The 15,188-nt window shown below is 38.1% G+C and overlaps 1 protein-coding gene across 1 annotated transcript in view; it reads left to right on the top strand.

The window, feature by feature from the left end:
* Positions 1–15,188, top strand: part of pik3cb (phosphatidylinositol-4,5-bisphosphate 3-kinase, catalytic subunit beta) — a 52,218-nt gene that overhangs the window by 33,399 nt on the left and 3,631 nt on the right. Inside the window, exons 7-23 of the mRNA XM_055028540.1 lie at positions 988–1,155; positions 3,343–3,432; positions 4,362–4,616; positions 4,717–4,813; positions 4,915–5,045; positions 5,778–5,828; positions 6,704–6,892; positions 8,236–8,357; positions 8,592–8,735; positions 9,025–9,124; positions 9,551–9,747; positions 9,844–9,953; positions 10,116–10,194; positions 11,921–12,088; positions 12,169–12,292; positions 12,379–12,524; positions 14,730–14,862. Of these exons, the coding sequence (XP_054884515.1) occupies positions 988–1,155; positions 3,343–3,432; positions 4,362–4,616; positions 4,717–4,813; positions 4,915–5,045; positions 5,778–5,828; positions 6,704–6,892; positions 8,236–8,357; positions 8,592–8,735; positions 9,025–9,124; positions 9,551–9,747; positions 9,844–9,953; positions 10,116–10,194; positions 11,921–12,088; positions 12,169–12,292; positions 12,379–12,524; positions 14,730–14,862 (2,304 nt within the window). The remainder of the gene's footprint in view (positions 1–987; positions 1,156–3,342; positions 3,433–4,361; positions 4,617–4,716; positions 4,814–4,914; positions 5,046–5,777; positions 5,829–6,703; positions 6,893–8,235; positions 8,358–8,591; positions 8,736–9,024; positions 9,125–9,550; positions 9,748–9,843; positions 9,954–10,115; positions 10,195–11,920; positions 12,089–12,168; positions 12,293–12,378; positions 12,525–14,729; positions 14,863–15,188) is intronic.

Raw genomic sequence — 15,188 nt, forward strand, 5'->3', positions numbered from 1 at the left:
TTTGGATCATAACATAAAAGACATACCGGTAAATTCTGAGGCAACATTAATTATGGCTCCACAATAAAATGATTAGCAGATGTGCAGATGCTTTTTCAGGATTCATGTCTGTGTATTTTGTTCTAGCTAGTAAAAAAAGCTTATATCTGCGTTCCCATTTTCTGTAGCCATTCAGCAATAGGGCTGCATGATATTAGGGGAAAAAAGTAACTGCAATTGTTTTTTTCTGACTTTGTGATATGAAAATAATTTACAGCCATTTTTAATAGATGACTTGAATAGTATCTTAAGTTATGTAGCACTCCTGTAATGATTAGTTATGTAGCACTAATCATTGCACTAATCATGCAATGATTAGTGCATCTTGCACTAATCATTAATTGTTTTATAAATATTACAAGTATGGTTTTTCATTTATTTGAGAGCTATTATTTTTGGCAGGATTGTAAAGCAGTCGAAAATCCAGTACAATATATATCCATTTTCTTCTTTTTTCTATTTCTCATGTGCTTCCATAATTCTGCGATCTATTAGCCAATTATTTCTGGGTTTCAGTCAGTCCACTACGATATGTGTATTGCACTCACTGACATTTCAATAACAATATATTAGCCATATCTTGTGTTTTTAAGTATGTTTTACCTGCAGATGAGGTCACAGGAAAGGAGTTGTCTTTGAGCAGTTAGGCTAAACAAAATTTCCAACAAAGTCCATGTTTTTGCAGTTCCTGTTTTTCTTGAAAGACAAATATTCAGATGAGATTTCATGTGTCACTCCAGGATATGGTATTTTTTAATATGGCAAATTCTAATGTACTTCCAGTTTGGACTTAGTTTTCTCACAGGATTATTGAAGCACCTGATTGGTTTCTTGTGAAAGCTATTGAAGTTTGAAAGTTTGTTTTTTCTTTTGTCAGATTTTATTGAATTTTGTGTAGTTTGTGTTTAGAGTGAGTTTAAACTTGCCCTCTTCCCATCTTCTTCACAGTACATTCGCACATGCCTTCAAGCCAAGGAGCCTCCTCACCTCACCCTGGTCCACACCAGCACCATTAAGGAGATGTTCGACAAGGAAATGTCTGCCATCAGCGCTGTAGTCAGCCGCAAGTCCTCCAATCCACCATTACCACTACCTCCCAAACGAAGAATTCCCACGGTTAGTCCAGTACAGCTGTGGACAACCGCCCTGTCTTTTCAGCCTTTATAATTCCCAAATTACCAGGATGGATGCCTCTCGTTTTTATTTGTGTCAGGTTCAAATAACTAATTTCCTTCCCTGAATTTTTATTTTCATGTTTATAGCTGGGTGCACAGCTTTGACTTGAATGAAGACAGGATGCTGACGCCACTATGAAAACATATTCTGTGTACTCTAGATAGTATAAATGTTTTAATATCCTGCAGTGTTTACGCACTAAAATAGCTGAAACACCATGGAGTGATTGATTCACCTGGGCAGAATGTTGCAGGTGCGGAGGTTTACTAAGTAAACACTTTTGGCAGTTGCCATCTGCTTTCTATGACACAGCATTTAAAGTATGTCAGAGCATGCCTGCAGCACCCTGCTAGCATTCAGCATGTCGTCAGAGCGGATCAGCGGCTCCTGTTGCTGCTTCCAGGTGAACAGTGACATCTCAGCTCAACGCCAGCGCCCACATTTCAAATGCCACGCTTGTTTTGAATTGCCCTTCATTAGAGAGACTCCTGGTGAGGTTCTGACGCTGGCTGGGCTGCTGATCTCCCTGTGATGTTCAGCTTGGAGAGAAGATAAATATCACACTTTGTGCGTCGTTATGTAACTTCTCCCCATTGCAAAGAATGGAGAAATCTGTAATTTCCAGCATAGGAACACCTCAATTCTAAAAGAATGAATCTAAAAAGAAATCATTAGCATTTTATTGCATTATATATGTACTCGATATGATAGAATTGTATGCTTGGTTCCGAAACCTTTGCTTACAATTCATGATGTCAGATGCTTTCTATAGTTTCTGAGCAGGTTTAAGCGTATTGCAGTAGAAATTCTGGTCCACTCTTCCATACCCAGCTTCCAACTCTCTCCAAAGGGTCCATCCTCTCTTCAAAATGGTCCAGTCACCCTGTCCCCTTTGCAGAAAATACACCCAAAGCACAATGGTAACTTTTTTTCTCTGCAGATCAATGACCAGGTGTTCATCTTTCACCTTTCTCTTGATCACTAATGTTCCACCATTTTCTAATAATTGTGCTAGTCTGTAATTTTCTCCACCTGCTGTCCTTCTGCAGCTCTTTGGTCTTGTCCATGTTTGAAAGGTTGGAGTCTGATTTTATTGTGTGTGGACTGATGTTTGTTAAAGAGGCAAAAAGTTCAAACAGGTGGAATTAATTCAGGCAATGAATGGAGGACAGCAGGCTTTTTAAAGACAGGTCCAGAGCCTGAACCTTCACTGCTTGGTAGGCGATGAAATACTGTACATGCATTCAAATACAAATTAGTGATGTGAAACTCTCACGATGCCATTTTTCTTGCTATTTTAGCATCCTGTCTCACAGTTGAGATTTTCTGAAAAGCGGTCCTCTTGAAAAATTAGTGGCGTGTTAAATACTTATTTTCCCTACTGTAGTGTACATTGAGGGTCTAATAAATGTTCTGCTGCTTTACTCTAACCAAACCTCACAATTTTCATATTTATTGAGTGTGTGTCCTGTTTTATCATGAGTTCAGTCCCGATCATAATTGGCATTTACTCCAGATGTGGAGATGAAGTTTTCAAGTTAACATGAGACATTACTCATTAACAAAAAATTCAGATTCTGTTCATTCAACATAAACCAGACCTACTAGGTTTTCGCAATAGAGCCCAGAAAGAAAACAGACAGAAAGTTGACTTGTGAAAGTTACAGAAATGATAAAACATAAGATCTCTGAACATGTAAAAAAACTTTGATGTTCTGCTTTGTAGATAGAAATGTGACAAATAATCAGAAAAATATGTAGGATTTAAATGATGTAAATGGAACTACAGAGTTTTGAAAAAGAAGCATTCAGACAAATACAGTACATACATCCTCACGTGATAATTTCAACCACACAGATGGCAGGAAGTGAGCTAGTTAGTCATGTCCAAAGTTTGTAGTTGTCATGTGATGTTGTTTGTTCTGTTGACTGCTGACCCTCGCAAATCCACTTGGCGTAACATCGTGGCGACCTGCCGACCCCCCTCATTGCTACAGTGTGTCTGTGCTGGGAAGCCGTGGGCGTGGAGAAAAGGAGTTCTCCACATATTTTTTTATATTTCATCATCATAATCCTGCTCCACACTCTGAGCAACTCTCCCTTTCTGCTCTCACTCTTCCTCCTCAGCAAGCCCAGACATGTGTGTGGGATGTGACGAGCACGTTCAGGATAGTCTTGGTGAAAGGCAGCAAGGTGAATGCCGAAGAGAGTGCAAAGGTAAACTCTCCATGAAACACTTCACAGATGTACTTCCACGAAAAACCTGCAAACACAGCTGCACTATTTCATTCACAGTTATTAACCCAGTCATCGAAAATTATTCAAATACCTTGAATACTTCCACATTTAGGCACATTACCTCAGATTTTCTATGCAGTTTATTGGGTTTTTATTATTTAAGACGAATGCATTTTAGAAAATTTACTATTTTTAACTTTACATAATGTTATATTGTTATTACCTCATCAAAAACATACTTGGTGTGTCATCTTGATTCTTTCATTAATATTGGAGAAAGCCTTTATGGCTCTTGTGGCAGCCATTTGGCAGGGCCTAAAAGCTTGCTTTCACTGAGTGCCACCTATTTCCACAAGCTCTGTCTTGGAGCAGTAGTCGCCAAGCCACGCTTCCGCCTCTAAGACTAGAAAACACTATTTGCTTATACCTCTATCTGTTAATATATTTTACTCAAAACCTCTCAAGTGGCATAGTTTTAGCTTCACCTGGTTCAAATTCAGTAAATGAATGCCATGTTATTGCATTGTAGGTAGTAAAATGATTATTTTCTTACTAAGAAAAATATTTATTTGCATTTGTTAAAATATTTCTAATAATGTATAAAAAAGACTTAAGTATTTAAGTGACAAATCTGTTTATTTTTTCCCCCCAGATTAATTGTCAGAATAATCGACTGTTAATATGATCACTAGTTGCAGGTTTTCTTGATTGTGCTAAAAAATGGCACTGTGTACCTGGGAAATACATAAGACTGTCTCTTTAAATACAAGTGAAGTAGTGAGAAGCAGAACAATAATGATAAATGATTTTCCATTTTTACACAACCTGAAAACTTTGCAAAGCACCGGTGAACTATGTAAAAAGAGAATAATCAGCAGCACCAAATGATGGCATGCACATCTTCACAGGTCCAGGTGAGGGCGGGGCTCTTTCACGGCACAGAACTGCTGTGCAAGCCGGCCGTGAGCAGTGAGACCAGCGGGCGCTCGGAGCACACCTGGAGGGATAACGCTCTGGAGTTTGATATCTCCATCTCTGATTTACCACGCATGACCCGGCTATGCTTCGCTATCTACGCCGTCATGGATAAGGTCAAGAAGCAAAAGTCCACCAAGAATCCTCACATAAACAAATACCAGACTATCCGAAAGGCAGGGAAAGTGGTGAGTGCATCTGAAAGAGGATCCAGAACCCTTTCTTACTTCTCTAACTTCTACCAGTTCTGTATTGTTTCATCAATTAATGAATAACTGTTTAATCCAGCACTACCCCATAGCTTGGGTCAACACAATGGTATTTGACTACAAAGGGCAGCTGAAGACTGGAGACATTATCCTGCACTGCTGGTCTTCTTTTCCTGGTACACTCATTTACATCGACTGTGTTTTTGGTCATTAAGTTGAGATTTATTGAGCTTCAAGTGGAGCATCTGCATTCTAACCAGAAATTTGTTTGGCTCAGATGAACTTGAAGAGATGCTGAATCCAATAGGAACCATTCAGACCAACCCATACACTGAGAATGCCACAGCGCTGCACATCCACTTTCCAGAGTACTCTCCATATCCTATCGTCTTTCCCCCTTTCGACAAGGTTAGTCCTGTTATTTGGCTCAATCATGGTGCGTTCTGGACCATACATCCCTATAAGTTCAAACTGTAAGAATTTTAACAACACTGCAATACCCAAAGTCTCACCAAGTATTGTTTTGATAGTTTTTACAGCAGATATCTTGATGCACTTAAGACAAAACCAACTTACAAGTAACTTTTTAGCAAGTTATCTGAGCTTGTTTTAAGTTAATTATTTCTTAATATTCAGCATGTTATTGTGTTCGCAAATGACTGAATGTACTATAAAGCACTTTCGGGTCCCATGGATTTGATAAAGCACTATAAAAGTACAAGCTGTTTCCCATTTTACCATTTAATTTTGGTGAAAAAGTACTAGTCTTATTCAAAGTGTACCGGGATATTTGCAGTAGAACCTATACAAAAATACTTATTTTGTGTTTATACAAAAATACTTATTTTGTGTTTTTGCTGTGAAATTACTCAAGCTTTTATGGCTGCCATTGATTTTCCACTCAGACTGTTACATTGAACATCAATAACTCGGCAAGTCTAGTGTGGCCTTCTTCAAAGATGTGACTTCAGCAGTCATTGTGGTGGCTGAGTGCTTTTCAGAATGCTACCTAGTGATTATGATGAAGTGGTGGCTATTAGCATGAGAAGATCGGGACGTGCTCCACTTGCCTAATGCACACTTGCTGGAAGTGTTGCATCAGAGCATGCGTTTTCATTCAGCAACTCGCTTTTCTTTCAGATCCTGGAAAAAGCTGCACAAATTGCCAGAGCCAGTGACTCCATGTCCATAGTGAGTAACTGCCTAATGAGAGATTATTGTGTGAGCTCACATTCATTAATTCAGAACACATACCAGTTTGAATTAAAGTGAAATTACATGCTGAGAAATTTCTCACACTCTCTCTCCTTCACACAGACACAGCTCAAGTTGAACCTTTCAAACAGGCACGCATACCCGGTTCCCTTGGAAACCCATTGTTATCACTTGGCAGGGTGTTTAGTAAAAAATCTTCACCCTCCACTAAAACTGGGGAGACTAATCAGATTACTTGTCGGTCTTCCTGTTTTTTACGCCCCTCAACTAGAAACCCACTGCTGGGTGTGTCACCGCAGGTTACGTAATCAGTGTTACACAGAGGGCATGTCTGCACAAAGCCATTCAGTTTTATGTGTGTGAAACTGTGGACTTTCATTTGTTTCAATTTAAATGCATCTCCTCTCATTATTTATGCAATATAACGACCGCATTCACATAAAATCTCCTCAAAGTAAATCTATTAGGCTTAGTTTTCTTCTGAGAAATTATAATATTGGTCCCGTAATCATAAGGCTACACATACTTTTACACTGCTGCCCTCTTGTGGTTCTTTACAATAACTCTTTCTAATTTTCCTTTGATATCCAAACCTCACTTTTAATTGTCAACCAGTAAGTCAGTCATCCTTTTCCTTAGTTGTACTTTTTTAATGAAAAGAAAAATAATGCACAAATCCACACATATGTATCAGACAAACATCAATTTTAACAACAGAAACACAATTTTTAACCCTAACTGTTAATAGATCAAAATAATATGACAAACCACCTTGTTGTGCCTTTTATTGTTTATAATTTTAAACTTTCTCCAGCTTCTCAACTCGACTTCTTCTCTCCTGGTGCCCTCAGGGTCGCGGTGGAAAGAAGTTCCACATAGAGCTGAAGGAGATTATGGAGCGGGATCCGCTTTCTCAGCTGTGTGAAAACGAGAAGGATTTAATTTGGACACTACGCCACGACTGCCGTGAAAATTTCCCCCAGTCTCTACCAAAGCTGCTGCTCTCTGTTAAATGGAGCAAACACGAGGACATGGCCCAGGTTAGCCACAGTGTCTGTTGTTAAAAACCTTAACGTAAAGGTCCAGATAGTAGGCGCGTAACCAGATCTCGCTGTATTAAAAATCCTAATATTTTTGTTGAGGTTTCTTTTATTTTGCAAGCACAAGGCAGTTGCGGTCAGCATGACTTCACCGAATAAAGTTGTAGTATTTTAAATCATTAATTTGGCAGCATTTTAGGTCTCCAGTAGGAAGAATAAATGGGGACAGAGTAAAATAAAGGAGACAAACAATATATGAAAGTGCTTCAGGCGCTAACGATGCAGAAAGGATCCAACCAATTAAAAGCTGGATAGCAAAGTGTAATTTGAGCTACATCACAATCACAGCCAGTGCTGTCAGTAGCAGCTAGAAAATGTTGAACTGTAGACTATGCATAGTTGACGCAATGTCCTACGGTTTGAAAAGGTAAAAAGAAATCAGAAAATGAACAATATCAGCTTGTTAAATTTGTGGTAAAATCAATAAAAATGTGGAAAGAAGACCTATGTGCAGCATAAATTTGAATATTGAGGTTTTCTTGAACACGATGAAATCTTGTCCAATTTTCAAGAACTCAATATTGTGAGTTTTTGGTATTGTTAGGCAATGTACTGAAATGCGTTTAAGAAGCCCCATTCAAGCAACTAAAAATTTGAATGTGCTTTACTCACCCAACCTCATCTTTTAAATTAAGATGATTTGATGGGTCTATACCCACTTCAGCTATGGTCTAAATGTTGTTGAGATCCTTACAGCTCTTTGTTGGAATGTGATGCAAGTTTCATCTTTCTTAGGTTTGGTATCATCTCATCAAACTTAATCTCCATAAAATTACATCCCGGATTTTTTCATTAATCCGGGATAGACACGTTGGTCTGATTTTCAGTTTACAATTTGCTCTGACCAGCAAGACAGTTTTTATGTAGAAATATGTTACTTCCCTCTTATATGATTTCTATATGTTAGCTGTTTTATTATATTTCAAGATGTGCTCTTATAATGTTATTTTAAGTGATAGTACCATTACTGCAGGAGAAGAATAGCTATTTTTTAATTACAGTTTTTTAATAATAATTTATTCCTCAATACAACAAACAATATGAAGGACATAAAACTTTATTTGTACTTTGTTGCTAATAAAAAGTTGTATGTATTTTTTATTTATTTATATTTGTTAATCTACTAAAATTATTTAAGTATAAGTGTTTTTCCATTCTTATTGCAAACTGAAGCTGATTCTGCATTTTGTGTAACCAAACTTTTCCAATAAGCATGTAATTCTATCAGCTAACAGAGTACTCAGATATCAGCCATTTTTAACATATTAGTGTGTGTTTCTCAGCTCCAGGCCCTGCTTCAGATTTGGCCCAAACTTTGTCCCAGAGATGCTCTGGAGCTTCTGGACTTCAACTATCCCGATCAGTACGTCAGAGAGTACGCTGTGGGCTGCCTGCGGGACATGAGGTAGACACATTTATCAGTTTATATTAATACGCAGATAAATAAAAGTAAAATCCTGATATTTATAAAAGCACCAAACACTTTTTAGCTGATGGGTAATAAGTGACATTCTTTTTGGCAGAAATTTGTGAAAGCCCTTAAGGTCAATTTAAGTATATTCATCAAATTATTGCCAGAAAACAACCACTAACCACTATACCTCCGTTTTCGTTCCTGTTTTCTATCTCCTTCCGCCAGCGATGAGGAACTGTCCCAATACCTCCTGCAGTTGGTGCAGGTGTTGCGTTATGAGCCTTATTATGACTGCGCACTCACCCACTTCTTGCTGGAACGTGCAGAAAAGAACCGTAAAATCGGACACTTCCTCTTCTGGCATCTTCGGTGAGTGAGTCTCTGAGCAACAAATGATAAGCAACAAAAATAGTTCAATTGAACTCTGTCATGTTTCAAAAAAAATGGATGTCTGATGATTAGGTTTAATTTAGGATTATAAATTAATTGTAAAAATATTTCCCTGCAATAATTTCTTCTCTTCCTGAGAGATGTATTTTTGTATGTGTCCAAAATAAAGACCATTCATTCATAAAACAAAAATTAAAAATGAAGCATTAAAAACTAATGTAATGCATCTCTCATTTGTTTCCTCCTTCTTCTCCGCTGCCCCCTACAGGTCAGAGATCCACATGCCAGCTGTTTCAGTCCAGTTCTCCCTCATCTTGGAGGCCTATTGTAGAGGAAGCATCCCTCATATTGAGGTTTTAAAGAAACAGGCAAGATACATTCAGTCTGGTTTGTCCCTTTCAACCTATGAGTTGTAAATCTAATTAGTTATACCTGTTAAAAAGCATATTGTCCTGCTATGGGTAGAAATGTTGGTTTCTTTCTAGATTTATGTCTGTCAGACAAGTGGATATATTCAGACTCTTGCTCTGCTATTGTTAACCCTGACAGGCAAGATTTGTGGCTTTTATTGTCTGTGTCCTGCCCTCTAACCTTTGACTCACTTCTTGCTATTTCCTCCTGGACTATCTCACCACTTTCCTGTTGCACAAAGCAAACAGTCTGGTTTGTAGGAAAGTGGGTTAGCTGTTGGGAGCAGAAATGGTTTAGTGCTTGTGTTTCGCTGCTTGCAAGCGAACAAAACAACCTTCTAAAATATCATTCTAGTTGTTGAATTTGTTAATTTTCATTTCTAGGTAGAAGCCCTGACTAAGCTGAAGTCTGTCAATGAGTTAATCAAGCTGGGAACCCTTAAAAACGCTCGAAGCAAAACAAAGGAGGCCATGTTGACCAAGGAGGCCATGATAACGTGTTTGAGACAGAGCGGCTACTCAGAGGCTCTGTCAGACCTAAGCTCCCCTCTCAACCCCAGTGTGCTGCTGTCTGACATCAGGTAAGTCAGCTGCTCACATTATGATCCCTCCTCTGGGTGGAAGCAAACAGCACAGAGCTGCAGATAACCCTTTTTCCTCCATCCTCGTGCTTTTAGTGTGGAGAGGTGTCGCTATATGGACTCCAAGATGAAGCCTCTTTGGATTGTTTACAACAACAAGCTGCTTAATGGAGATACTTTGGGAATCATCTTTAAAAATGGAGACGGTAGGAATCTCACAATCATGAAGCCATGGTTGGGTATGAATACTTTTGCAAAGCACTACAGGGATGTAATAAAACCAAACAGTATATTTAACTTTCATAAGTGGCTGATTCCATTACATTCAGAACATTAGCTCATCTTTCATTGTCATTTTTATTTCCTAGACTTGAGGCAAGACATGTTGACCCTGCAGATATTGAGGTTGATGGACCTTCTGTGGAAGGAAGCAAATCTGGACCTGAGGTGAGTTCCTTTGTATTTATGTTAGGGGTACACCCATTTATTGGCCAGCCGATTTCCTTAAGTTTGGGAGTTCAGAGATCGGCTGATATTTGCATATTAAGCCGATCTTATATTCTCGAATCTTATCTACCTCAGCAAAGGTTTAAAAGACAACCACTGTCCTCTTCTGCGCTACCATGAGAGAGGTTTGACTGAAAGACCGGCCCACCAGGCCATGTCTGCTCATTTGCAGTTAACAGCAGTCACCCTACTGTTGCCAACACAGCAGCTTTCTTGCTATATTTAGCAACATTTCTGAAAAATCTGAATAATTGGTATCGGCCAAAATGAGAATCGGCAGGTCAGGCTTTTTAAAAGAGCTGTAATCAGGAATTGGCCAGAAAACGTCTAATTTGCGTTCAAATACAATTCAAGAGTGCAAACTTTGTCTTGTTTTGGTCCCTGCTCTCTGTGGTGAAGCAGAAGCTCTTTTGTAAGTTTAGCTGAACCACAGTTATATTGTAGACTGTACCACAAACAAATGCCACTGTCTGCTCTGTTTTTATAAGGTGTAGGACCGTTCAACCGCAGTCAGTTCCATAAAATAGAGCTTTTTATTCTTTTTGTCACCAGGCTTGTTCCACCCATCCTTACTCCACTTTTACCAATGTTTGCGCTGTGAGGCAACAAAATGCGCCCACAATCCACAAATAAAACACTCCTATAAGACCATTGCCGTGGCCATATTATCTGGGATTATTAATATTACTTACTAGTTCAGAAATAATGTTAAATAGTAATTTTGGAAAACAAAGATACAAAGTTTGTGTTAGGGGCTCACCATGATGGTCACACAATGACAACAAGGTGGCCACACAATGACTACATTTGGGGACTGCAGGTCAGGGCTAGTTAAAGCTGTTTATTCTGAAGGGATTTTATTGCCATTTCACTAGTCTTATGTCTTCTACAACCCACAGTCAGATTGTGTAAAAATAGAAACACTGTTCCATGTTTCTGCCACAAGAAAAAAACAACCATAATCAGTTCTGGTTTGAGGAGTGTAATCGGTGTGTAAAACATGCTGATCTCTTTACCCTCATGTCAAGATTTTCTAGTATTCAGTGAGAAATTAATTGTGCATCGTTCATCCAGTAGGTTGAGGCTTTGGTATTCTCCTATCTGATTTACAGTTCAGCTCAAGAGTTTAAGAATAACAGACAATGCATGTACACCATTATTATAAACAGAGGTGGGTACTTGCTAGTTATATTTATTTTGAAACATATATACTATGTTTTTCCTGTGTTTTTCTCTTTAGTGTTTTTTTTTTTTTTAAACAACAGTGCATTTTTTGCCTACTCTATCTCCTCCAGTTCCTTCATTAAATGAAAAACATATTTTCACCAGAAATCCACCAAACACAAATACTGTGATGCAGTTTGAGGCCTTCTTTTTCACATTTTTCTGTTTTCCATCTGCTGGACCATTTTTATTGGAGATTGATTTCATTTAAAATTAATTAAACAAATATTGTTAATAAACAACTAATAAATGCTTAACGAAATAAATAAATATTTGTCAATTTTCTCCAATAATTCTATTTCCCAAATTAATCTAAATATGACTGAGGCTGACTTTTTATTTTTATGTTTTTAATTTCTTATAATTTAGAATTAAATATGCAGTTTAGAAAGGCCAAATGTTCATATATATCTCATATCAAATCTCTTTTCTTTTTCCTTAGGATTGTTCCATATGGTTGTTTAGCAACGGGTGACAGAGCAGGACTCATTGAAGTGGTCTCATCAGCAGACACGATCGCCAACATCCAGCTGACCAACAGCAACGTTGCAGCAACCGCAGCGTTCAACAAGGACGCTTTGCTGAACTGGCTGAAAGAAAGGAACTCTGGGTAGGAAGGAGTTGAAATGCATCTTCTGGGAATTTAAAAGAATTTACATCTTATCATGGTCATGTGTCCCGTGTTCACAGTGATGCTCTCGACCGGGCCATCGAGGAGTTCACATTGTCCTGTGCGGGCTACTGCGTAGCTACGTACGTCCTGGGCATTGGAGACCGCCACAGCGACAACATCATGGTCCGCAGCACGGGGCAGGTGAGGCAAGCAGGAGAAACATTTTCATCAGCTCGTTTCGTTCCTCATGTCAGTGCGACTCACCGTCTGCTGTGATTTCCTGTCAGCTGTTTCACATAGACTTCGGTCACATCCTTGGCAACTTCAAGTCCAAGTTCGGCATCAAGAGGGAACGCGTACCCTTTATCCTCACACATGACTTCATCCACGTCATTCAACAGGGCAAGACGGGGAACACGGAAAAATTTGGCAGGTTTGTTCCTGTCTTTTTTTTTTTTCCCCACTTTCCATTGTTTCTAAATCTACATCACATTGAAACAATACTACTGAATCACTTCAAGTAAAAAGTGCAAAAAAAAATTTCAATTTGACACAGAGCTGTTAACCGTTATTGTGAGCAGTAGATTTACATTTGCTTAAAAAAGAAATCATATTCATAGATGCAAAAATAAAGCAAACAGGCGCGTTGTAATAATAACGGCTCATATGAATACTTCTTTGTTTAGGTTTATCTGCCTGAACACAAGCATCAAATACATTGCAAAGTATTCACCAATTTAAACTTAACACATTTCAGCTGCATACATCATTGTGTTACAACACCAGCTGTATTTCACTACATATAGATGGACTTGGTAACAAAGTATGTGACTTCTGAAGGCAGTTGGTTGCTCTTGAGTTTTGTTTAGGGGTGTCAGAGTGAAACGGTGACTAGAAATTCATGCCACACTTTTTATATTTATAAGAAATTTGGAAAGCCATTTTGACCTCTAGGTCAAAATCTCATCTGATTATTGCTGTTGTCATGTTTGAAGAAAACTAGTAAGTTAAAACTCAATCCTATAAAGAACTGGCTTTTGTACCTGTAAATGGTTTTAAAAAGGCTGAGGTCATTGTTGCAGTACTGCCTTCCACCACTAGGCTGAGGCAAAGACTCACAATTGGAGGACATTGAGGCAGGTTTGTGGAACAGCGTGCTGTTTATGAAAATAAAGTAAGAGGCAGTTTGAGGCAGTAGAAGAGGTTAATTCATTTGGTGAAGAAAAATATCTCTCTTATGCCTAGAGATAAAGATTGTAAAAGCTATTTATCAAAAGCATTTAAAAGATAATGAGAATTGATGACAGAAAAATACAAAAAAATTAGGGCTGGATTATAACTTTAGCACTAAACTAAAGTGAATGAAAATGCCTTTTTGTAATGCATAGTACATTTTTTGCACATGAATGTAAATTTGAGAGCAGGTTTTTAATTGTGGTGTGAGAACAAGAGCAAAACCTCAGCTCTGTTTACCTCCCTGCTTCCATTCATGCAGTATGCAACTGTGTCATGCAAAGACTTCATAAAGCAACACTGTCAACACATTCAGGGTACCAGTTCATACTGGTTCTGGGTCAAGTCAGATCTGTCTCTAGAGGTGGAATAACCCTTCAAAGTTAGTCTTTGTTATTGTGGCCTAGATCCATGCCTACATGTGTATCATCTGTATTAGAGTAGTTGATAACATAATGTGTTATTTTTCTGTAGTAAAATGAAAATGTTTTTAAGATAACAAGAATAGAGGAAAAAATGCCTTTTATTAGTTGTAGTTACTTTTAAACCACATTATTTGGAACTGGTCTTATGAGCTCCAAAAAGTTCTCATATCTCATTTTGTTTATGTCAAAAGCTGCTAAATACAGTAGTGGGTGGTTGTTGCATCAGCACTTGTGGTGTCTGTGGGTACAAGTAGTTGGAACATTGTGTACAATGGTAGTTGGCACGCAGAGGAAATCTTGTCTTTAAAGTTTGGGGGGGGGGGTTATTAAAATTCAGTGGACATTGGTACCAATATGACAAATAATAGGCATGTTCAAAAACTGTACCGGCTTTGAAGGCCGAAAGTTGCGTTCTAGGTAAGAACTTTTTACTGACTTAAGAGAAGAAATTATTATTTCTGCTCTTTTGGACCGTTTTAGAATCACATCTTTCCTCTCCAGCTAGTTGGGGCCCTAGGAGTCGACACTTGGCTGGTCTTAGAAAAAACGGAAGTGTTTGTCTCTTATTATGAACAGTTTGTGGTCTTATGTATTTAGCTCAGTCATGTTTCCACTGATGACAAAACTCAAAACGAAACTTCCACTAAGATCACTCGGCCACCAAACCACTCTGGTCTACTTTAGCTTGTGCAGACAACATCGCTGAAAGGCCTTTTGCTTTCTGAGCTTAGTGTGCATAAAATACAAAAATGAACAAATACTGGAATCTTTTTTATTTGTGTTTTTATAAAGGCAAAAATTTTGCAAATCGATCAAATTTTTTTTTGGTCAAGAAATTGTTTTATAAAGCTTGAATAACAAAGCATTATCTGAAGTCTCTTTGTTTATGTGTGTTAAATTGTCTATCCCTTCAATGAAGTCCAGAATTTGCATAACATGACAAACAACTGTGCTCATATCTCCTCCTTCTCTCTTTCTAGTTTCCGTCAATATTGTGAGGATGCTTATCTTATCTTGAGGAAGAACGGCAACCTCTTCATCACGCTGTTTGCCCTCATGCTGACTGCTGGACTACCTGAGTTAACCTCTGTCAAAGACATCCAATATCTAAAGGTACCAAAGGCTGAGATGCAGCAGTACATGTGGATTTAAAACTGATTTTATTCAGTGGCAAAATGCAGTTTGCATGCGGTTACATACCAGACATGCTTCTGAAGAAATGTATGTCAACAAGTGGTGGAAATGTTTACCAGTGGAAATTTCTACTCATTCTTGGTTAGATTTCACTTTTTCCATTTACAATACTGTATATAAGAATATTGTTGGAACGCTGAGTGGAAGAAAAACACAAGCAGCAATGAGGAGCACAAACTGGAGAAGATTGCAATTTTTTATAATCCAAATTTTTGTAATCTTAATTAATAAATGTTAATATTTTT

This window comes from Poeciliopsis prolifica, unplaced genomic scaffold (genome assembly GCF_027474105.1).
Source record: "Poeciliopsis prolifica strain line A6 unplaced genomic scaffold, Auburn_PproV2 SCAFFOLD004, whole genome shotgun sequence".
Taxonomy (NCBI): Eukaryota; Metazoa; Chordata; class Actinopteri; order Cyprinodontiformes; family Poeciliidae; genus Poeciliopsis; species Poeciliopsis prolifica.